Source organism: Caloenas nicobarica, chromosome 8, assembly GCF_036013445.1.
Source record: "Caloenas nicobarica isolate bCalNic1 chromosome 8, bCalNic1.hap1, whole genome shotgun sequence".
In the NCBI taxonomy this organism is placed as follows: Eukaryota; Metazoa; Chordata; class Aves; order Columbiformes; family Columbidae; genus Caloenas; species Caloenas nicobarica.
Genome location: NC_088252.1, coordinates 17092021 through 17116402, shown reverse-complemented (window position 1 = coordinate 17116402; position 24382 = coordinate 17092021). Strand labels below are relative to the sequence as shown.

The window sequence follows — 24382 nt, the reverse complement described above, 5'->3', positions numbered from 1 at the left end:
CGCTGGCTGTTAGTGCCAGCAGCTGTCATGCAGCACAAGCTACCTTTGACTCTTTTATTACAAGTCCTATGCGTGTCTGGAGATGGGCTGAGGGAGACAGTTTAGGATCTGTGGTGTGCTCTTTGCTTGCACATATAGAAATATATCTTATTGTTCTGCACCACCAAGTGGCCAGATTGAGCAGATATTGCAGGACACCTTTGGATCCGAACTTATTAACCCAGATGGGCTTGGCTATATTATGGAAGTTCATAGTGGCCCAAACTAGCAACTAGGAAAAAAAAAAAAAAATTGAATATAAATCTTCATGTCTTGAAAGAAGAAGGTGTCATATTTTCTCCAGCATCCCCTAAGGTGTACCTGAAGGTGTATTGTCAGAACTACTTCAGTTCTCATGTCAAACAGAGCTCTTTGGTGGGCTACCATCTGAAGCTCAGCCATGTTTTAAGTGTTTTAAAATGGTAACTCAAAACTGGAAGGTGGTTCTGTAAATATGAGGCCAATATTTCTGTACCGCACATGAAGTGATGGTGTCAGAAGCAGGAAGAGAATGCACACATCTTTGTTCTTTACCATTAGAGTTTGAGCCAAATATCTCTAAAAACCATAAAAATAAAACATGGCATTTCATTCAGAAAAATGCATTACGTGGTCTAAATGGGAGCTATTTTCCCATTTTTTTTGTATCTGATGTTCCTTCTGCTCAGGAAGGTTCAAAGTTGAACTCTTAAGTAGTCACTTTAGAGGTACAAATCAGAGTGAGGTCTGTTACTGGCCAACATCGCTTGTCCAAAATCTCCACATGACGTCAGAGCTGATCCCAATTGACCTCAACAGAAATGTCCTCCATCCAGCTCTTCACAAACTCCCATTTCCCCAGGACCCGTGATTGCAGGAGGTGGGAAGAAGGACCTACTCCGGTCTTTTCATACTGCAGAAATGCTAACATCGTTCTGTATATACTATCCTAAGTCATATATAGTATATCTAACATCCTAATATGACATATTTCATACATCAGCCATGTTGATAGCATGACGAGAGAAAAAGATGTTAATGATAATGGTTGAAGATCTTAAATAATAATTTCTGAAATAGTATTTCTTTAAATAGTATTTTACGGAAGACTCATTTCAGAGTGTGTCACGTGCTCATAAGTCTCTTACTGAAGCCTTTGTTTCCTGGATTTTTATGGGTGGCATGGACAGGTACTCCCCGAGAGTCAGGAACCCAGCTCAGTGCTTTAGGCCTTTGTGTATTTCAACGGGAGCCAGGCTTTTAACCTGCTCAAATATCTCAATCAGTCCTTTGGTTTCTGAGTGTTTACATCCCTAAGTATTTTTCAGTGCCCAGCCCTGTAACCATATTCACATAGCGTAATTTCACTTGTTTGCCCGCGTGTGGAAATTCACCGTTTTCTATTGAATGTGTCACTTTGGTTCTGTGAATTGAGCCTTGGAGGCCTCCAAAGAAAATGCTCTGACTTGGGCACATTTGGGGTTGGACATAGGCCATCCACATAGAGCCTTAGCATTTGTATTTCTTTTGAATGTGGAATTTTTAAAGTCCCTCATAAGCTTCGAGGTCACAGTAGCAAGCATTGGACCTGACCTGTGTGTGCTCCCCGGTGGCCGAGGAGAGAGAAGTAAAATTGGGATGGAGGCACTTGAAGGGCTCGGAGAGGTTTTGTGTATGTGCCTCGCCAATCCTGATGTAATGCACGGCAGTACGGGAGAAATCTAGCAGGGATAAAAGCAGATGTTGAAAAACTAAACACGAATGCTTGAAATGTAAATGCGTTTCTGATTATTTAAATAAGAACAAATTAAGAAGGAAGAATAAAGAGGAAAGGCGTTTGTCTGGAGTGCAGTGATGCCTGGAGACCTCTGCCATGATCAGAGTGACATTGTACTGAGCATGCTGCGAAGAATTAGCAAAAGATCGCGCCAGGAAGACTCACACACCAAATAGATAAATCAGTCAAATATGGTCGTCTGCATTTTGCAGCTGATGCTGAGAAACAGATAAGAACGAAGCAACCTGAGAACTGATTCCAGATTTGTCCAGGGCTCTGCACACATCTCCACCTCTGATAGCAGTGTCACAATGGGAGAGGAAAGCCTTGGCTACCACCGAGGAGTGGGACATCGCAAATTGGATGTCATGTTGTGCCACTGGTGGGATGCATCCTCACTCCAGCGGTCCATGGCCCGCAGTAGGGATGGCAAAGCACGGTGTGGGTGTCTGTGTGTCCAACACGTTCCACCCACGGCAGAGTTCCCACAGTGACAGGATGATGCTCAGGGTTAAGGATTTGCCAGTTTTAATCTTTGAAATGTCAGCATTAGGGGGGCACTATGTCTTTAGGAGCCCAAACTGCAAACGATGACTTGCAAATGCCCTTTGACTCCAAAATAGACAAGGCTTTAGTGCTTGAGAATTGCTCTAAATTCAGATTGAAAGTCCCTTCTTTCTGGTGAGGTGGCTACATGAAGCCACCACCACTTGTGTACGCTTCTGGGGACCGCAGTACCAGCTGCTGCCATTGCCACGGGAGCTGAAAGCTTTGCAGACCACCTCTAGTAGACCAAAGGCACAGAATAACATGGCAGATTTGGTTTTCCCCAGTTTTGTGCCACATGTTTATTTCCCTTTTATGCCTCAGGACACAGTGGATGTATTTCCTTAGAACTGTGGCTGGCATTGGGTCAAGCAGGCAGAGCTGGATGCTTTGCTCACCTTCTGTGTTTCATCCACAGGATCCATATGTCATTCCTGGGATTAAACCCTGGCACCATTTGGAGTCAATGAGAGTTTTGCCAATGATTTTCAGGGCAATGAGGATTTCATCCCTTGTTCATCCTGTGCCGGCTGGGCTAACGATGTTCAATTAGAAGCTGCTTTTTGTTCTAGTGCAGTCAAGAGGATCCTTGCCAACGATTTGAATGAGCATTGGATAAAGCGTATGGCTAAATCCAGTCCTTATGCGGAAATCCATGGATCCTGCTGAATTACTTTTCTCCTGGTGAAATTAATGGCAGCTGTGTGAGAACATCTAAGGGAAGATTTAGTTCCTGTTTGTAACAATATGTTACCCCCTGATACTGGGCCTGCTTTGAAATGTTTATTGTTAAATCCATGTATTTTTGGTTATATCTCATTAAGAACATAATACAGCCTTGGAAAGTACATTCTGAAAGGGTATTACAACAGGATTGGGATTACTGTTTGTGAGACACTTTTAACTAGGGGGAAATTTCAAATTCAATTTATGGTAATGTCAAAGAACAATTAATATATAGGCAATGATAAGGGGAACATGCAGAAGTACACACTGATAGCACTACATCAACAAATAAACTTTTGGTGTCAGTAATTAGGTACACAAGATTATTATATGTTTAATTGACTAAAGTGACAATTTGGAATTACATCTAGTCACATTTAATTGGATTTCGAATCTCTAGAGGAAAGGAAACAGAGAGCAGTGTGGAGAAGCAGCCATAAAAGCAAACTGATTTTCTAAAGTCTGTTAAGACTCTGCGTTAATATCCATTGCGCAATAGTTTTTTAGCATCCCTCAGTCTAGAAAGAGTAACGCAATGATTGTCACAGACAGCGGGAGTACTAAAGCATACTCAATTAGGTAGCGAGATAGCTGATTACTTTTGGGTTGGGTTTTTTTAAAGATATAGTTTAATCAAAGGTGAACTGTGTCTGTGTTTGCCATAGACGAGTGATATTCTCAGCCTGCCAAGCTACAGGATGTTACGTGTGTTGATGCTGTCCTGGAAAAAATGTACTTAGATATAAGATATTTTACCCACATATACTTTAAAGGAAAAAAAAAAAAAAAGGCAGACTAAAATATTGTGTAGAAGTCATTAAATATTTGCTAAGATGAAAATATGGAAAAGCTATTAAAAGAAAATGTAGGGTTGTTTGCTTGCAGATAGTTTAACTAGCTAAAAAATGTTTACTAATTTTGGTCTTGAAGTTATATGTAATCTTCTGAAACAAACCTCATGTTATAAGCTTTAAATATTGCCTCCTTTAAATACTGTTCTATACATCCTTTTCTCCCTGTACACTCATTTATTCTGCTTTTGTCACCAGGAGCGCCATGATTGCTGACTATATGTACTGCCTGACAGGAGGCACTGAGCAGCACATAAGCAAGCTCATCAAACTGTATTGGCAGGTAAAAATTGATAGCCCAATGAGGAAGGAGGTGCCCATCTCACTTTTAAGACCAAAATGAAGGATTACTGCTTAAAAGACTGCCGACAAAGGTAGCTCTTGGGCATATCAATCAACAGGACACTATATAGTACTACCGTATTTATAATGAAGTAGGTTTTCTTGGACTAATTTTAAGGGCAAAATTCAAGGTTGTTAACCCTTGGCTCATACTTCAATTTTATGGGCTGCTATAAAATTTAATTCTGGATACTATAGAGTCCCCTAAGCTATTTTTTGTGAAGTCTTCCTACCTTAGTGACACTTTCCTTTCACAATTTGCATGATACTAATCCTCTGACACCTTTCCAAACTCTTCAACTGGAAGGGGAGGAAAAAATGACTGTAAGGAATGGTCTCAGAGGAACCTAAAGAGCTCTGTGAAGGATGTCTAGGTAAGACCGTGGTCCACAAAGATTACTTATGTGGGCAGTAGACCATTGACTTCAATGAGACTCGTCTCTTTAGTGATACTTATGTGACATGGCTGTTCAGCCACATCAGCAGAAATTTAAGTTTAAGGGTACCCCCTGCTACTCTGAGGAGAGTTCTCCCACACTTGGAGGTGAATGGACGCTAGATCCATTGCTGGGAGAGGCTTATTGCTGCAGGATCTTACCACCGCCCATGGTGTCCCAGCGTTCATAGCTCCTGTTTCAATGCAACCAAAGTGCATTTCAGAGGGAATGCAGCCTTTGGGCCTCAGGTGGTGGAAGACCCTTCTGCCTTCCAGAGTGGACTTGGTCCTCCAGTCCTCCTTGTCTATACAAGGAATTTAATGATGCTAGGAACAATAGATGTCCATTGCAATAAAATTCACAGTCTGATTCTGATACCATTTATTTTGGGTTTATTCTGTGAGAACATCTGTGACATCTGTACTGTATGTGAAGTGGTGCAAAATATGTCTGAGATAAGCAAGACCAGAATCTGGTCTTTTACCTTCATTCACATGGTAAAGTCTTCCTTTTTAAAACTATTATTAGCTGCATTCTTATTGGTAAAATGGAATAAATCTCAGTCCTGGGAGCTGCTGAATTTCAGTACTGCTGTGAGTGCAAAGTGCATCTCATTCAGAGAATTACCCACTGGGCTAGTGTTTGCAGTGCCTGTGAACTTTCTTATATGCTTTCCAACAGAGAATTTCTTCTGTACAGAACAGTTTGATTTTTTTCCCCACTGGGTCAGACTCATTTTAAATCTTGAGTTCACAAATAGTTTTATGAAGGGGTCATTTCTTCAAATGGAATGTCTTTTTTTGTCTCTTAACACTGGTATCCATTGACTTTTCTTCTTGATGTCATGGACACGAAGCTTCAAAAAAACACCTTTAAAGGAGGAGCTGTCATAGCTGTCCTCTCCCACAGGGGTTCAGACTGTCCTGCCATGTAACAGGGCTGAAAAAGTGGCTTGAAGGGCAAGATTCATCACGGTGCCTCCTCACAGAGTCTAAATCAGAAGCTGTGGTTTGGCTAAGGTGGGAATGAACCAGACCAGAAGTGGGGCTACCGAATTGCTTCCAGCCATTAGCATCATTATACAATATTAGTGTCATCATGCAAAATGAATTTGGCCCTGGTAGGACTCTGTTTCATCTCTGCTTCAGCAGCTCATTTCTCCTCCTGATGGAGGGTTCATGCATGGGCCTTCTGGACCGCCGTGGTACCAAGAGGCGCCACCATGCTCTTTGTGCTTCATTCCCACTCCTGCCTTTCGCCTTAACCCGAGCTGCTCTCATCTTTGCCCGCAGAAGCTTTGAAATGTCAGTAGAGACCTAGCCATTTGTTTGATCCCCCACCATGCTTGTTTTTCACTGGAAGATGGAGGTTTCTCTGCAGTTTTGTGCCTTTTGTGCGTATGCCTTAGCGTGGGCTCGGGATTCAGCCGTATCGAGATGCTGACACACGTGGTCGAGGCAGCTGAGTGCCCGGTACCGCTCCCACTCAAGTTAATAGCTAGCACTTAAGAAACGCTGTTCATGAAGATATATCCCCAGCACCATCAACAACCTTTTCCTTCCCGAGCTGATGAGTTCTGTGCACTCGGCAGCAGGGGTGACTTCAATGTCATCAGCGCACACAGCAACAGCTATGCAGTATGATGCAGCATGTGACACTGCACTGGGACTTTCCACCACAGAGAGACCAAGCAGAGGTAACATAATCTATTTTATTAATATTCTCTCTATTTCATGGTGTAAAGCTGAAAATAACTTGTCACGACTATACATGCTCATGTGGCTTTGTAACCAAAGCAACAGCTATTGATGCACACTTTTCTTGCTGACTACTCCTCTGCCCCAGAACTCGCTAGTGTTGGCTCGCAACTGTGAGCGAAGTTTTCTGAGGAGGAAGGGAATAGACAGTGAACAGGACGGTTTGGTTTTTACTTTTGTGAAGAAAGATTTTTAGATGAGATATGTCACTCTCCACTTTGATCAGCGGGTCATGTATATAATCTTCTGGTGTGTCACTGACTACTTTTGTTTCCTCTTTCATGATTCTTTTAACTGCTGGAAAAGGCTTTTCTTCCTCACAGTCTGTCTTCTCATTCTTTCATAAATTCAAAACATTGTACACACCACTCGAATCCTTCAGCTGACGCCTTTACTGCAAAAAAATCAGGCCCTTAATTCACATCTGCAAAGCGCTTTATTATTTATCCTACTTCTAAATCACTGTTTTTCTCCCCTGATCTATTCCTCCTGCTCAGAGCAGTCTTTATCTTGTATCTCCTTTGGTTTTCATCTCCTGATTTTGATTTTATACTTTCCTTTGAACTACTTCTATCCCTGACATCAGCTGCCAGGAGGCCTCTTTCTTCAAAACTCCTCTTAAACATCCTCAAATCGCTCCCCTCCTCATTACTACCTTTTACATACTTTTTCTTCTTCAGCAGCGGTCTGTTCTATGTGACTGTGTACCTCCTCTTAGGCATACTGCAAGATTTGCACTGTCAGATTTTTAAGGCCAAATAGGATCATAGTGATGAATTATCTGACTTCCTGCATAAAAGCACCCCAGAACTGCACCCTCACCTTCCCGCACTGGTGCCAAGAAAGGCAAAGCAGAGACTGGTTTTGAGAAAGTTATCCAATCCCCATTAAACAGTTTAATAATATAATATTTACCATAACCCATCTAAACGATGATTTGTTGTTTGGTTGTCCCCTGTTTCTCCCCCAGTTTACAAACTGGGATCTTACTTGTCCAGTCCAAACTCCCAGCAATTTATATTAGACATTCAAAAGCTTAGAGATCCTTTAGTATTTGATATCTTCTCCCTGTATACATACCTATGGATCATGATCAAGGCAACTTGAAATATTCTTTTTGATTAGCTTTCTTTGATTATCCCCTGTAATGTAAACCATCTATTTCTGGATATTCTGTACAGCGATATGTAATATCTAATGCCCTGTGCTGGTTTTGAATATTAATACTCATCTTCCATTCTACTCTGAGATAAAGATATAATGCTGATGAGAGGTGAAAAAGTAATTTGCAATGGATAATATTATTCAGCAAGTTGGGCCTTTTCCTCTGTTCAAATATTTTATTCTATGGATTAAAAATATACATTCCAAGTTAACATATAATCAAATGGATAAATGGATGGGCTTTTTTCATAACCCACTACAGAATACACACTGATTCGTGTGCTGGCTGTTAGATTAAATATAGGTGAGTTAAATAAAGTTAATCACAATAAATAATAATGTGGAAGTTATTAAATGTATTATGGTAGATATCTTCAGAGTGGTAGCAGCAAGACAAAGTTTAAATTTACTTATTACTATGGTCAGATAAGCTCCCTAGCGTTTATGGTCAGCAATGCAATTTCTCAGCTGGTGATAGCAAAACAAACAATCGGCTTCAGATATTTCATCCCGCAGAAAGAGTCCCTCTCCAAATTCTCCAGTTCTACTCACACCTTTGTAAGCTACTAGCACTGGCTTGAAACTGTGCAATAAACTCTGGATGTTTCATTCCATGCGTAAAAATACATCACGCCCATTCTACAAAGTCAAAAATGCCTAACGATATCAAACACGAACTTTGCAAATATCTTGAAAGTCACAGCCTGATTTCAGGGATATCTGGCACAGACATCTTAGTATAAAATGCCTTTACTATGTAATTTATAAACAGCTCAGGCTTAAGTCATTAGCACGCTACAAATTTAATTGCTTTTACTATTCCATTGTGAAAATTATGTGGCCTTTTTTATACTGAAGGTTCTGCTTTAGCATCCCTTATGCACCTAAATCTGAAGTTAATCCCATCTAGCCCAAGTCTTACACTAAGTGCCATTGCACCAGAAACACATCACGTTGCAACAACTATCAGAATCCCAGGAAGGCATTTCAAAGCTTGTAGGTTCATATCTGGATGCTTCCATAACCACCTGTACTAAAAGCCTTAATTTCATAACGTTGTCAATGTGTATTTGCTACAGCTTAAATGGAGACATTTAATTATCATTGGAGCAAACTGGGCTTTTAGCTTTAGTTCAGTTCAACCCCAGTGTTTTAGCCAAGATTGCAGCCATCACAGAGCTGTTGTTAGCACATGGCAAATGCAGGCTCTGTGCTTCCTGCGTACAGAGCTCGTGATCTTGTGTTTCTCAGAATATTTCTGTCAGCTGAACTCAGCATCACAGAGAAAGCTTGCAGTAGCACATGCATTGGCTGACATGGAGGTTTGGGTATTCAGACATTTGTTTTGCTCTCGTGTTGCTGTTGTGAACATCAGGTGCTTCCATTTCAAAAATCTGGGCTGTTGCAAGAGCCCAGCAATACACACATCGCACAATATAGCAAACAATAACCCAGCCCTGCAAGGTGGCTGAACACCTACAGTGCAGCAACGAACGCTGTCAGGTCCTTTAGAGCTTTGTCTCACGCCTTGTGGGGTGATGATCCGAGGAAAGAAAGTCAAAAGGAAAAAGCTCTCGGTAGCCAAAACCACCTCCGCAGTCTCAGCCGGTGACGAGGCCCGTCAGCAGCCCTCCCTGCTCAGGCCTGACCCGTGTCCTGCTGTGGAGAGTGAGGCTTCCCAGCTGGCAACAGCTGGGATGTTTTGCAACCCTCCCGATGGAATGACTGATAGGAGCTGACAGGCAGGCTCCCTGGGCAGCCTGGCCATCATATCACTGAGAAAATGTGTCTCTCGTTAATTCCTGAGGCTATTTGAGCAGATCATGCTGTGCCACACTTCACTGCAGAAAAGTCCCTTCTTTAATCAAATCCGGGGGAAAATCCCATTGAGGTCAACGACTGTTGTAGGTACAGGCAGACCTGAGTGCCTAATATTAGTGTAAGTCTGTATTATCTCAGAGGTCTGTGGAGCTCGTTGCTGCTTTAAGTATTCATTTCTGAATTTTGTCATGTCAGAAAAGAAATAATGTTTCTCATCCCTCTTCATAGAAACAACAGGTAATCCTCTCTTTCTGTATCAATGGCCCTTTTGAAGGGCAACACCTGCCTCAAAGCACTGAGCTTTTAGTTTTCTTGTGGAAAATTAGGATGTAATGATTTTCCTCATGCTGTACATTACAAGAACAAGATGATTTTGGCCCATAAACAGGAAGATCAGTTCGTTCTTAAGACGCTGCACTCATATCCAGACAACCTCAGTGCAGCTTCAGACCAGTTCATAGGTTTCCTGTGTTCTCATTACATCATAGCTGAAGCAACCTGTTAAAAATAAAATTATTAACATTTCTTCAGGGCACAATGGGCCTCTTCACATGTATACCATTTCAGGGATTCAGACCAGTCTGACTTTGGAATACGCTGTTTGTAAGACCTAACTCCCAGCTGCAAAAATCAGCTTCATTCTGCTCTCGGGTACACTAGTAAAAATATGGAGTAATTGAAAACTGGATCAAGAATGCAAATAAAATAACACAACAGAGAGTTTCTATCATGTTGATACTTATTTGGGAGCTTTTTATTGCTGTTGTTATTGCTGATATTTCCATTCCAGAAACAATTCTGCATGTACAAACCCAAGGTATTTAACATTTTTCTTGTATTCTTTCTTCTTTAATAATATCTACCTCCACATATTTTCTACCTACTTCTGTTTTTCTAGTACCAGATCATTCACGGTAGAATAACTGTTGCTTGAATCATACTTATATTTACTTGCTAAGAGCAGTTATTAGTTTAAATGTCACAGTTATTGAAACAGATGGATTAATTGTCTCTAATTTCAGGAAAGATGGATTCATTTAATACTAGCTGAATGTATTAGGCAACACATACCTTGCTGTAGTTGGTAGCTGTTGAAATCCCAGTATGAAGCAAAATACCAACCCAATTAGGGTTTAAACTGTTAACAGAGGCCCATAAACCATGGCTCAAAGATGCTCAACAGGAACAACAGGGCCAGCAAAGCTCCAGACCATTAAAAAAAGCCTACAGGGCTGCTCAAAAGTAATGTGCAACTTTCCCAAGTAGAATTTTCAATTCATTCTGGCTTTTACTGGCTTGCAAAGCAGAGCTTTAAGATTTACAAAAGAAACCTGACAAATCAGCATAGAAAACCAGCCATTTTGTGCTCTTCTCAGGCCCTTATTTTTCCCTCAAGGTACAAAGGTCCTTAAGAAGTTACACATTCATTATCGTCTTCCCTTTCTTTGTATACCATCTCCTTTCTTTGGGGAGATGAAGCTACAGGCAGAGGTTTGTGCCGTTCCCAGGATCATTACTGGGTATGTGGCTTTCCAGCTCCACATCTGCTCTTGAAGAACTACATAGGACATCACACAGAAAGAGATGAAGTCACTTTTCAGAAACATCTCTATATTCAGTCAACTTGTCTTCTACTAAATTAGCCACCGCTCAGCCACATAAAGTAGTTCGCTAATGCAATGACTCAGGCATGATTTTCTGCTGCCTGTTTGAACAGTGCTGTCCATTTTACAGTCTAACCACATCAGTCACCATCTCTGGTTGTCTGATTCATCTCTTCGCATTTGAGTCAAGTTCCCAAATGATGTTGAGCTCAGTGCCAGGAAGGACTGACATCTCCTCCAGTTATTTTCTGCATTTTAGTTTCCTTCTATTTTTCTTTTTTTTTTTCCTCTCCTTTTTTTTTCTCTCTCTCTCTCTCTTTTTGGGCTAAAAGCCCTGAAAAGCCCCTACAGCAAGTATTCCACATCTCTCGCAGGAACATTTCCTTGCCAGGGTCACTCCCTGTCTCTCAAGCACTTGCCTGAATCACCAGATGGACACAGCATCCAGGTGTTGGCCAGCAGGTCTGACTATGTTTGTGTAAAGCACTCAGTGATGCTCAACCTTTAGCTCTGTCTGAGCTAAGATGTCTCTCTGAGCCCAGGCTACCAAAGCTGTTCAGCTGAGCACAGTTTATAATCCACTTTCACAACAAAACCCCTGCTGTTTAAACTGTGACCCATTCCTGCCATAGTGGGAGCCATGCAGAGCTGACCCAACACCTGCTGAGGACTCATGATGGTGAAAGGCTTCTCCCAGCACTGGAAGGACAGTCTTGCTGTTCAGACCAGTCATGGTGAATAGCCTTATTAGAATGAGGGTATTTCTCACCGTGAAAACTCTCTTATCTTTAAGAAATGGGAAATATTAACAAAACTGGTTAAAAGCTGTGGTTTTGGCCAGCAGGTTCGTGTAGAGGATAATGGGCCCGTTCATGGGGGCGGTTCATAGAATGTCTTGAGTTGGAAGGGACCCACAAGTACCATCGAGTCCAACTCCTGTCCCTGCATATGACAAGCCCACAGGTCACACCGTGTGTCTGAAGGAGTTGTCCAGTCTCTTCTTGAACACTGTCAGGCTTGGGGCCGTGACGCCTCCCTGGGGAGCCTGTTCCAGTGTCCACCACCCTCTGGGTGAAGAATCTTTTCCTAATGTCCAACCTAAACCTCCCCTGACACATCTTCCTGCCATTCGCTTGGGTTGTGTCATTGGTCACCAGAGAGAAGAGATCAGTGCCTGCCTTTCCTCCTCCCCTTGAGAGGAAACTGTAGGTACTTTGATGTTTGCAACCGCTACCTCACTGCCCCATTGCGAATTGATGTCTGTCTCTGTCACCATGCCAGGGAAGGGTGTGTGCACCGCGGCCAGCTGGGTGGCTGAGAGCCTGTCTGGACGAAATGTTGGTCACCCTGACTGTCCAAGGGAGCCTGGCTCACTCCACGGGACCAGCTCTACTCACGTCACAGCATCTCAGAGAGCCACAAAGTCCCGGCTGGGGCAGGGGCAGGTGGCCCAGGCCAGAAGACACCTCTGCAGGGATGCTCGGAGCTGGAGCTCCTGCCTGATTACAGATACACATGGTAGCTACTGATGGCAACAAACCATAATTCAAGCAGGGACACGGGCTCACCTTGTCGATGCCCTGGATCAGCTTCACAAAGCAACTATAGCCTCTCTTTCATTGGTTTCAGAGTTTCTCCACCATAGGAAAGAAACACGGAAATCCTTCACATTTATCCCTGGGCTGGGATGAAATTGTAGGATTCTCAGTTGGTAGCAAGTGAGACAAGAGCTGAAGACTCCGATAGTTCTCCGTGCACATGAGTTTGTGAGACCAGAGGACAGGCTTGTGATCAGAGAACCTCCCTGAACTAGAGCTGAATTCCCACATTCCTGCTCAGTCCCTGCTTTCCCACCTGGTGGCATCACCGACAGGGTGTTTCAAGAGCGACCTCCGGCCTTTTCCATCCTCTGTGTATTCCAGGGTTTTTCTCTAATGAATAGTGATCTCTGTGGAAGGATACAAAGCACAGATTTCTTTTCTCCCAAAACATAAAGAGATACTTATTGGAGTACCAAACACGTCTTGAAGCCCAAGGTAACCCATCTGCAATACGTCTGCCTTTCAGAAGTCAGAAGAATACAGGGATCTGTCACTGTGGCACTCTGCAAATCCACTTTCAAAGTAGATTGCATACAAAATAACTCACAAGGGCTTAAATACATTAATAACTTAAGAACCTAAGTAAGCTGATATTGGATGTGACCTACATTAATAGGGAGGCACTACATGGCAGATAAGCAACAAGTTCCCATCTATTGTATAGTATATGATTTATTCATACCATAAACACATTGAGAAAAGGATATGCTCTGGCATTCTCTGTACTTATTTTTCCTACAGAAAAAAAAATATGTGAGATCACATTGGTAAGAAGATATTCATATCACAACAGCAACAGACTTTCGTGGTAGGGCTGCTAGATACTTCTTTATGGTTGGAAAGATATAGAGAAAAGCACATAGGTTGCACCACAGTGCACCCATAATTCTAAATACCAGCCTAAGAGTGAAAGCAGTTCATAGAAGAGGCTAATGGCTTTACCCTGACTGATATAATTGCATTAATAAAAATCATCAATAAAAGCATCAATTCCTGCTGTACTGTGAATGAGACAGTGGCTAAGTGTGCACTGCAGCTGCAAGATAAGGCACTAGAAAGATATCTAAATTTTTGGCTAATTCTAGATGTCAAGATAATTGGATTTTCCAAATTAAACCTTTCTGTAGTTAAAGAGGATTAAGGTTAGGGACTGTAGCAGGGAAAGCTACTGTCACTGTTATAAAGGATTTGCTGCTACTGTACCATTTTTCTTCTTCTGTATCTGCTCTGAGCAGGCAAAATGGCAAGAACTTCATAAAAATATTGAAGTAGTTATATCATTTGCCATCAAAAGTTGGCATGGGAAAGCTTTGTTTCTTGTGCATTTACCCATTCATCCGAGCTCTTAACAGAATTTTAGTGGGTGTCGAAGGGTCAATATAAGATTATTTAGGCTGAAGTTTAAGTTTTATTAAAAGGTCTGTGAAATGTAACATTACTAGGTATGGTAGAATGTAAGATAATAGACATTGCAGAGCCAAGGTGCTCAGAGAAGAGGAGTATGTGGTGTTGGGTCAGATATATGTTTAAACCCTTGATCAAAACAAAGTTTGTTGTTGAGGAATGTCTTTTTTATTTTTAATTGTCATGATAGCAAAGTACATCCCTCAAATCTTGTGAATGCTTGTGTTTCATGGAAGGATTCATTGGCATTTTAATAGAAGTACTGACAATATAAATACTCCTTGAAACACTTCGTCTCCAGATGGTTTCTCTGCAGACTTTCTCTGATTCCTCACACTTTCAAAACAGGGATATAAACCTCCTGACATAGCAGAGCATGAGTCAGTCCCATAACTACAAAAAGAAATGTTCCCTATCATCAGATTACTCTGCAGCCTCTTCTTGAGCGAGTTCTTGCATCTTTGCTGAAGCAATAGATTATGTCTGCTGCTGAGGTAAACCACCAAATTCAGTGGACTCATGTCCATCATAGTCCTTACATTATTGTACATTGCCGTAGGAACTCTCATAGTTTAAGGTCATCTCAAGGACTTGACTTTTTCTGACTCTGCTGGAATTGAAGGCTGGAGTGTAATACTGTGTGATATTTCTGCAGAGCTCACTTGCAAGATATGCAAAAAATAAATCATCTTTTTTATCATCTTTGTCAGTTTAGCAGCTAGCCCTGTGCTAATGAAAGAGCCTGATACTTTTTCCACTCCAAGACCTGAATAGCAACATCCTCCATGATGTATCTGAGTGGACATTGCAGAAAGGACCTTTCAGATAGAAAGACACCAAAACCTATGCAAATGGGAAAAAACAGTTCTCCTGTCCTGTCTGGTGAGAGTCCATTGGAGCCCTTGCAATCCTCTCCACGGTGTGACTGTATCTTGAATAGCTGCACACTGTACAGCACAGCAGATGATGTTCTGTAGGCAACCCTCTTTCCTGGACACGTTGCCAGATATTCATCCACAAGTTTGGACTTCAGTGCATAGAGGCTTAAGGAGAAAAAAAATACTTAGGGATTTCATCGTATAAAGTTTTCTCCTCCAAAGTTTTTATGGCCTGAAGTTTTATATCCTTAAAGACTTCACCCCATAAAAATCCAAGAGGATAATAAAACAAATAGCATCTACATCCAGGGTCAGTAGCTTGGGGAAAAAAAATGCTGTTGGGTTGTAATACCTTCAGTAGCAGTATTGACCAGAAACTACAGATCTATTCTTTTCCCCCTTGGCTGACATTTTACCATTATTGCCCTCTGAGCTAGTCACTATTTGCATGCTGTGCAGAGTAGCCATGGGTACACGTCAATACAGAGAAATTGTAGGTGTGACTTCGAGCTGTTCTTGAGGATGATAAACCCAAAAGTGAACTTTGCAGGCAGAATACAGAGTTTGTCTGGTCCAACTGCTCAGGTTTTCAATTTACTGCCTTGCTCTATATATTTTAAATCTGAAGTGTATGGATATACCCCCAAAAACATTCACGTGCTCATATCAATCCAGATTTGGAAATGGCTGCCAAGCTCTAGAAAAATCAGCAGAATACCAAACATCTCGCACAAAATAAGGCTGACCTAATTCTGTGCCTCTATTTATACATGGAATTCAGTAAAACTTGAAACAAGTAGGCCTCTACTTTTTTTTAAATGTGCCTTGGAAAGCTAGATTGGTACCAATGTTTTGCTGCTGATCCTCTAAGGGCCCCAAATGACAAGATAATTGAAGTCCATAGAAATATGAAATCCTAAAATCACTTCCCTATAAATCAGTGCAAACTCATAGGTATTCCCACAGGGAGGAATGGGCACGGATCCATTCATGGGGCCCTGAGCTCTTGGCAGGAGGACACACTTGCTATTTTCTGGTCTGATACCTCCAGATCTGTGGCATTAACCATGGATAACACAGCTGTGCCCACAGAAAGGTGGAACTCCTCCTCACTCGGGGGGAACATTATTACTGCCCCAGGTGCTCATGATACTATTACACACATTTGAAGCTTGTTAATTTTCCAGGGCTAAATACTTCCCACTCCTGACTGCTTCCATTCCAGTAAATGCAAGATAATGGGCTGACTAACTATACTAATCTAAAATATAAGCAAATCTCCAGTGATAGCCTCAACATCCAGGCAGAGTGTTCAAAGTAAAAGCACTCAGGGTGCAGATATGGCAGCCCATCCCAATATCTGCCCAAAACAATCATAGCATTTCTATGGTATTTCTGCACACTCCACACCAATAAACAGGATGGAAATAAAATGGCATAACACCCTATCAGAGGATCTGTTGTCTAAAGCCATTAAGGAGAAGGACGTAGTTAAGAGGTTGGCACACTCAGCCTTCCATCGTGGGTCGGTGGGAGCAATTGTCAGCTTAACGAATGACTCACAGGGGCACACTATGTCTCGGATAATTTTACACAGGTGGAGGACAGACCGGAGAACAAAAGTGGGGACTTGTCAATAAAACACCAAGCTAGTCCCATAACGATACTTTCTGTGAATCACTTCAGCACATAAGGTGATCTAGGAGAACCATACACTCCATTAAAAAAATATATATATTTTCCTCTCACGCTTCTCTGACCACCTCTATTAACCTTGTGTTAGTGTTCTCACTATTAAGTGCGTTTAAGCTTATGCCGTCATACAATAGTGCAGCTCCTCCAGTTTCCAGAAAGAACCGTCCACGTCAGGAAGACAAAATCTTTGTTAACAACAGATGCAGCCGAAACAGTGCTGAACCTGGTCTTACCCAAAACCCACCCCAGGAGCAACTGCAGCTCAACCTCCCTTGCACTGATGGGCAGAAGTCCCAGCAAGGCTGTTTCCAGGCTGGTGGCTCCTCCGGGCAGTTCCAGCACCAGTTCATTGGGGTCCACTGACTGTGAAATGCACCTGTCTGCATAAGACCAGCACGATGCATCATTTCAGTCTTTCTTCAGGGGATGACAAGGTTCATAAGCTTCATGTTGCCCTCTGCACAGGAATGAATTTTACTCTTAATGCAAATGGGGTTTAAATGCAATATTTTAAGACCAATATTCTGTATAGACACAGCACCTGATTCATGCCAACCCAAGGAGTAATATGAATGCCTAGTATTGTTTAACCAGCTCCCAAGGACTGAATAAAACCCTCAGATGAAAGATGTGACCTTCAGAGAACATGGAATCACTTTTTCTTTTCATCTAAAAGATAATTTATCTAATACTTTTCTCCTCATTGAAGACATAGGCTCACTGCACTGAAAACTGTTTACAAATGTTCTTTCTCCATTAAATTGATTTTCTGAGTATAGATAGGCAGTGTTTTCTGGAGCTAATTTAAATTCCCCTCTAATTAATATTCAAGACCAAAATACGTTATCTTTGCATGACTGTGCAATTATTAAAGAGAAAATATTATCTGTGAAACCATTTTTTTTTTTAAACCAGCCGTTAACGGACATAAAACGTATCATTTCTTTGCCTTTTTTAGGCTATGATTGAAGAAGCCATTACTAGAGAAGAAGCTTTTTCGGTCATGTACACACCATTTGCGACAGAAGTCAAGGCTGGCAAAATAAACAAGATAAAGGACGTGTTTGCTAAAAAGCATCCTGATTACAAGGAGCACATATATACAGGTAACAGCTGATTTCACATGCTCTTAAACACTGTTTACTGTTTGTGCATATGGCTGACAAAAAGAATTTGAGAGAGTCTGGAGCACGAGCCTTTGTATTTCTACACTTCTTGGGGGGTGAGAATTAATGTCTGAGATTTGCTCTGTGATTGTACATGATTTAGGTAATCAACTCAGTACTTAGGCGAAGCACAGACTTTACACTGCAAATCCCCATAAAGATTATTTTTATCCATGAAGCCTCATGTTTCAGTTGTTAAATTTCATTAGTGCAATTAACCTTTTGTTCAAAGTTAGATTTGCAGTGTATTGTGGTGACAGGGAGACCCAGGTTCGTTCTCATCTCCGTGGGTTTCCACCAGTCACTGATCATCATCCCTGCCGCACAAATATCCTCCCTTCTATGAGCATTTATGGACTGACCAGCACCTTTGAAAGCATGTCAGCTGCAGGAATGGGAACAGATAACCAGGCTTCCTTTAGCCTGTTGATGACAAGTAGGATCCAGAGTGAACAAGGGCTTTGCAGAGCCTGTTGTTATCTCCAGGTAGAGTGAGCTCAAGTAGCATCTCCTGGAGCAAATAGACACTTAAATTCTAGTGACCACAGCCTTATTTCAAGAGGAATGGGTATGAGTTGAGTCATTGAGTCACCAGCCCTGGAGGTGTTTAAAAGACGTACAGATGAGGTTCTTAGGTATGTGGTTTAGTGCCAGATTTAGGTTATGGTTGGACTATGATCTTAAGGGTCTCTTCCTAACAAAATGATTCTATGCTTCTATGAAATTTTGGCAGAAGAGAGTCAGAGGGATGAAAGACATTTCTTACTATCATTAACCTGGTGACTTGGAACATAGTTAACCCCGATAATGCTTGGCTTTGAGTTGCTGATTGAGAAACAAAGGGAAAAGTACATTTCTCAGGTCAAATTCTGGAAAGCCTCTTTGTCACACAAATTAAATGTGTAGCTTACGTCCCACTGCCACTTCCAGCCAGGTGGTCCAAAAGGCTGAGATGCTGCCCGCACCCTGCGTGAGTTACACCCAGCTCAGAGGTGATGGCTTAGTCCTTGCAGCACTGCTGAGCCCCAGCACCCTGCAGATAAATAAGGCTTCCAAAAGAAAACATATTATGTCTTTGGGGAGGAAAAGAAAATCTATTTGCAAAACACAAATAGGAATTAGGAAACCAATTGTTTACCACAGAACTGTGCAAATATTTAACATGAATAATCTTGTTTGGTTCTTTTTTGTTTTGCTTCGGGAAAGCACTATAAAACTAGATTGTGTTTCGCAAGCTGCAGACCACCCATGTATTGTGTTTCTGGCAGTAGCTTTTAGGCTGTTCAAAGAAGGAAAATGGGGATTTATCTATCACAGAGGTTGTAAAATCCCCGTCCACTGTTTACTTGCTGATGCAACTTTGTGGAGAATTTCCAGGGACAAAATTATTGGCATTGGAAAGAGCATAAAATAAAACTCCCTGAATCTGATTCTTAAAAAGATAAATTCATATTTCGCATAATCCCCTCATACAGCAAGGGTGAGATATCCAGGAGCAAATAAGCAGCAAAAGGGTGCAAGTGTTGCACTAAAACTCAGTTTGTGTTGACAAATCACTGAATGACTGAAAGTGTCACCAGTCATTTTCTTAGTCTTCCCAATGAGGAAAAGGATGAAGAAAAAAAAAAAAAAAAAAGGTGGGGAAAAAAAGCCCTATGGTACTGTAGTCAATTATAAAAGAGATTGGACAGAGCCAGTTCTGCCATCAAACACGTTTGTTTACAAAAATCTATTGGTTAAAAGACTTGCTTCAATTTTATGCAAATTTCTCTGAGTGCAGGTTCTGGGATCACTGAAGCTTCTAGGAATTAAATGGGATAGATAGGCAAGAAAAAACAGCATGGATATCAGGCTTTTGAGAGTGCCGTGGCGTGAGAGGTCTCACGCAGGCAGAGCCTCTCCCAACCTCCCTCCGTTCCGTCCTGGAAACCCTCCTAGACAGAGCAGACATGGCTCTTTTTCCTTGACTCAATGCCGAGACAATTCACAACAGTGTTAGCTGAAGTCAACTGAAGCAGTAGGGTTTTCTCAACTTATTTATTCAGATCTGACCTAAAAATCACACTGCTCACAAAACCAAAAAAAACCCCAAGCAAAAAAACAAACAAACAAACAAAAATAAATCACAAGCAACAAGTTTAGCTCATTGCCTGTGTGATACCACTGAGCATTCTACCCGCAGGTCTGTATCTCACATAGGTGAAATTAAAAATAGGAGTTAGGCCCCATTTTAACAGGAAGTGTGAAATAACAGACATTATTTTAAATAACCTTTCTATTCTGTAGCAATCATCTATTCATTTTTAGTCCAAGTTTTGCTAGAGTGTAAGGACTGAATTGATTTCAAAGTTTTCCTTTTTGCCAAGGAAAAGGAGCGGATACACATTTAAATCCAAGCGTACAATGCAGTTTTTTGCAAAATTGAGATTCCATCAGAAGTAGAGCGTGCTGCAAGGGAAATATCAGGTCCACTCGCTTTGATTTATATAGGGGTAAGTCTGGAGAGCTCTGCGGGGGGTTCTCCATTTGTCACTGTGACCGCACTGCCTGGCATCTTAAAATCAGGTCTCCCTGAAAACAGAGCACTCCTTTGTGAAAAGTGACACTGACATTCAATCTAGGTTTATTTTTTTGCCGGGGAAGGGGATGGAGGAAAGGACTGGTCTGTTTCCCTAGGCAAAGGTGGTTTATACAATTGCTCTGAGCATCTGTCTTCACTGAGGTCAGGGCAGAGAGTCTCAGCTGATACACAGGTTTTTTGGCAGCGACGGTCAGGAGCTCTGGACAAGACACAGCACAGGCTGTCATGTGGCAATGGGGTGGATCAGAAAGGACACGCAGAAAGCCTGGGATTGTGGTGGTGGTGATGGCAAAAGAAGAAATCTGTAAGAAATCGAATCTCATTAACTCAGGGAATAACAAAACAGGGGGTTTTGCAGTTAAAAGATCAGGATGTTATGTTACTGAAGTGTTGAGTTATTAATGCTTTGGATGATCAGCACTGAAATGGAAAGAGCATAAATGGAAAGAATGTGTTTTATCTTGTATATCAGCAAAATGAAAGCTGTCGATGCAAAAGGTTGCAAAGTCTGGAATTTCAAAATCCAGTTACAGCTGGATGGGTTGGTTTAGTCACCTTTGTTTTGGCCGGCTTTTTGGGTTACATTTTACTCCTTAGACTTCCCTTCTTTTTCTTCCAAAAAAGTGACTTCTCTTGCAACTGGAAAGAAACGTGACGGTGGCAATTATTTTCATTTCCGTATTCCAGATCCTCATGGACTTCACATCTTACCGCAGATGGCTGGGTGGCCATCTCTGCCTCCCCAGCAGTACTTACTGACTCTGGGTTTCAGAAACAAACATATTGGAAAAGTCTTGGAAAGGTGGTCGAGTAGAAAACTGCCCATCTTTTCAGGTACGCCAACTTGCTTAATGGCTGTGACAGCTCAGGGGGGACCTCCATGATCCTTGCTAAATGGGGGGCTTTGGGGGGTTTCTCAGGACCCGTTTCTCTGTTCTGTCAGCCCTGACGGTCCAGACAGCTCTCCCCATCCTCCTCTCCCCTCCAGTTTGCCCTCCTCTCCTCCTCCAGTTTACCCATCATCTTGCTAGATCCTCTGTGGAAAATGTATATGAATAAAAACAGTATATGGTTTTGTGATCCCATTTTGCAGACCGGAAAGCACCTTTCTGTCCTCTCACGAGTGAAGAAACAAAAAGATATTGGGATAACACGGGGAAAAATGTTGTGCCAGTAATTGATTTTATAAGGAGCACCAAATTAACTGTGAGTATAAAATTCACTTTCTGGTGTGTAATGTGTGCGGTGGCAGAAGCCTGTGCATGTGTGAACGATGCGTCCTTTTGGGTGAGTAATTCATTCTGCACATGCTCCTCCTGTGTCCAGAAAGCTCAGTGAATTTCAATTGGAAAAGAGTTTAATTGGGTTTTCGATACTTTTAAAATGTAGCCCTAATTATTTAACATCGTACCCAGTTTATTTAAAATCACTCTGCATGCAATTGTCTCAAATCTTTATGGCCTATTATATTATATCCCTACTTCACATAACCACCAAAACTACTTGCTATATTTAATACACATAGTATACTACACATATCACCAGGACCTCCATCAAGAGTTAATAATTGCTACTTGAAGCTTTTCTAGTGATTTAGATCCTGATCCCTATGTGGCAAAGTATGTGAAATAACCTTCAAATCTATTACAACCACACTGAAGGTATATTAGTTAATTCTACTCTGTACTTTCTGCAATAATGTACACAGCTTTTTAGCACCATGGCTTTTGATTAGCACAAAAGGTCAAAAATCAAATTTGCATGTAGACTAGACTGTTTTAATGCAATTCTTAAATTATTCTCCTGAAAATAAGTGGAAGAAGCCTCTCCTTCCCAGAGTGTAAATGCTAATAATAACGCTTTTCCCCTAGCAGTAACCAGTTTTTAGTTTTCTGTATGTTGAAGGAATCACAGCCATTTCCTCGTCAGGGGTGCCTTAGCAAATCACAGGATTTATATTCTTAGGTTTTGATACCAGATAGGAGGTTGACAAAAACTGCTACTTAGCAACCCCTAGCAAGGAAGAAACATTAGCTAGATATTTGGGGAAACTATATCTCCTTTAGTCTCAGAGAGCAGCTGCTGAAACAACAGCAAGCGCTTGAACTGACGTGCTTAGTGGGAGGTAAAGGTGCTGAGTGCTTCGCCAAAATGGGTGCTCATAAAGCATCTGCATCGGTGTGAGGGCTGAGGGCAGACGACCCAAAGGAAACACACAGCTGCTTCTTTCCAGTTCTTTCCTGAAGCCATGTGCTATTGCCTTCAGATGACCAAAAGCCCAAGTTATTGATGCGCAGGCTAATAAAGTGGCATGTGTGGGAAAGTGAAACAGCTGTTATTGCCGTGTGCATTGCACCTTGGACATTTAGGAAGCTGGAAGTATAAACAGACAGTGGGTTGGGTACTGGATACAGAATAAAACCCTGGTCTTTCTGAAAGCCCTGGGAAAATTCCAATTTTCAACAAATTGTTTTGATGCCACAGTTCTCTCTTTGGGTACAAAGACAAAGAACTTTCAGAGGTGAGTTTCCTCTCTTGCAGTTATTCAATCTCTAAAGAGTATTGAGAAGAGAAAAAAACTTTGAAATTGGGTATATTTTGGATTTCCCATGACTACCCTATTCTGTATATTAACCTGAAGGAACAGGACCACATGGTTCAAGCAGAGATACGTGGTATCTAGTATCCAGGGTATAGGGAAAAGAAAACAAATAGATCAAGTAAGAGATGAGAGCAGCATGTGTTAGGATTGCTCAAGCCAGTCCCCACTAGCTGTATGAATTTACACTGCCCCCACACATAATATTTTCTACCAGCAGTAGACCTCACCTCATACTTTAAAATATTCTTGCTGAAACAGAAGAGGGTTCCCAAAAATACAGGGCGAAATCCCAGCACTACTGAAGTCAGCAGCAAACGCCTTTTTTTCAAGGAGGTCGGCATATCACGCACATGGTTCAGGCAAGGTCTACCCAAGTGCTGCCTCCAGCCACAGCAAGAACAGGATAACAGGTCTGAACTATAGTGTTATAGATTTATAACCAGCCACCAAGGCATCAGTATGGGAGCTTTAACGGAGAGGAGGAAAGTCCCAAGACACAAGAAATTATCACCGAGTTAGAACAAACAGCTGCCAGTTCCACATCCATTATCACTGGAAATATATTCATTTTCCCTTCAGTTTTCATAGTGTTGAATGATCCGGGCAAGACAGAACCTCTGACCCAAAGAGCAAATGACAAAGCCAATTATACCTGATAATACAGATAGGCACAGAGCCAGAACTGCTCTGGTACTGGTGATTAAAATCTCTTTATGGGCCTGGCAGTGATTTGGCCACTTTTGCTTCCTTGAAAGTATTCCAAAATTTTCTTGAGGCTAGAAGTACGATTCCATCGTGTTTCCATCACACACAAACTGAATCAAAAACTTCTAGAAGACAACCTTCAGATACAGACTCTAACTTTGCAACTTACTTTAAGAAGATAAAAGAATATATATTTCTTTCTAATAGAACAAACATTGCTTTCTGCCCTCTGCTTCATTTGCAGACGCAAACATACAATCCAAAATGCTTGTCCTAGTCAGGTTTTTTTTTCACAAAAATATCTCAGTGCTAAATCGGAGCTTATTAAGCCACGGCAACACTTAAAAGAAGTCAATTCTACTGCCTCAGTTTTGCAGCTACACAACTTAGAGTTGATTATATGATTTATACACGCACCACTGCTGGCAAGATGTGAAATAAAGGTTAAAAAAGAAGAATATTTTATATTGCCCCCCCTACTTCATAAGGAACAGCCAGTCTCATGTAAATCAAGGGGACATTTGTGTATTGTAAAGAAAGAGGTGTGCAAGAGAGGATGTTGCAGTCTGGTCCCTGCACAGCATCATCTGCTGCCGGTGGGGAAACGCCATAAACCTCATCCACCCAGAAATACGTACCATGACACAAACGTTATTGTGTGAGCCTTAATAAATATATATCAGTCAGACCTTCAGCTACTCATATTC

General features: G+C 41.6%; 1 protein-coding gene across 1 annotated transcript in view; it reads left to right on the top strand.

The window, feature by feature from the left end:
- SPATA16 (spermatogenesis associated 16) overlaps nucleotides 1–24382 on the top strand; it is a 79234-nt gene that overhangs the window by 32638 nt on the left and 22214 nt on the right. Inside the window, exons 4-7 of the mRNA XM_065640429.1 lie at nucleotides 4117–4201; nucleotides 17580–17727; nucleotides 21056–21202; nucleotides 21462–21574. Coding sequence (XP_065496501.1) covers nucleotides 4117–4201; nucleotides 17580–17727; nucleotides 21056–21202; nucleotides 21462–21574 — 493 coding nt within the window. The remainder of the gene's footprint in view (nucleotides 1–4116; nucleotides 4202–17579; nucleotides 17728–21055; nucleotides 21203–21461; nucleotides 21575–24382) is intronic.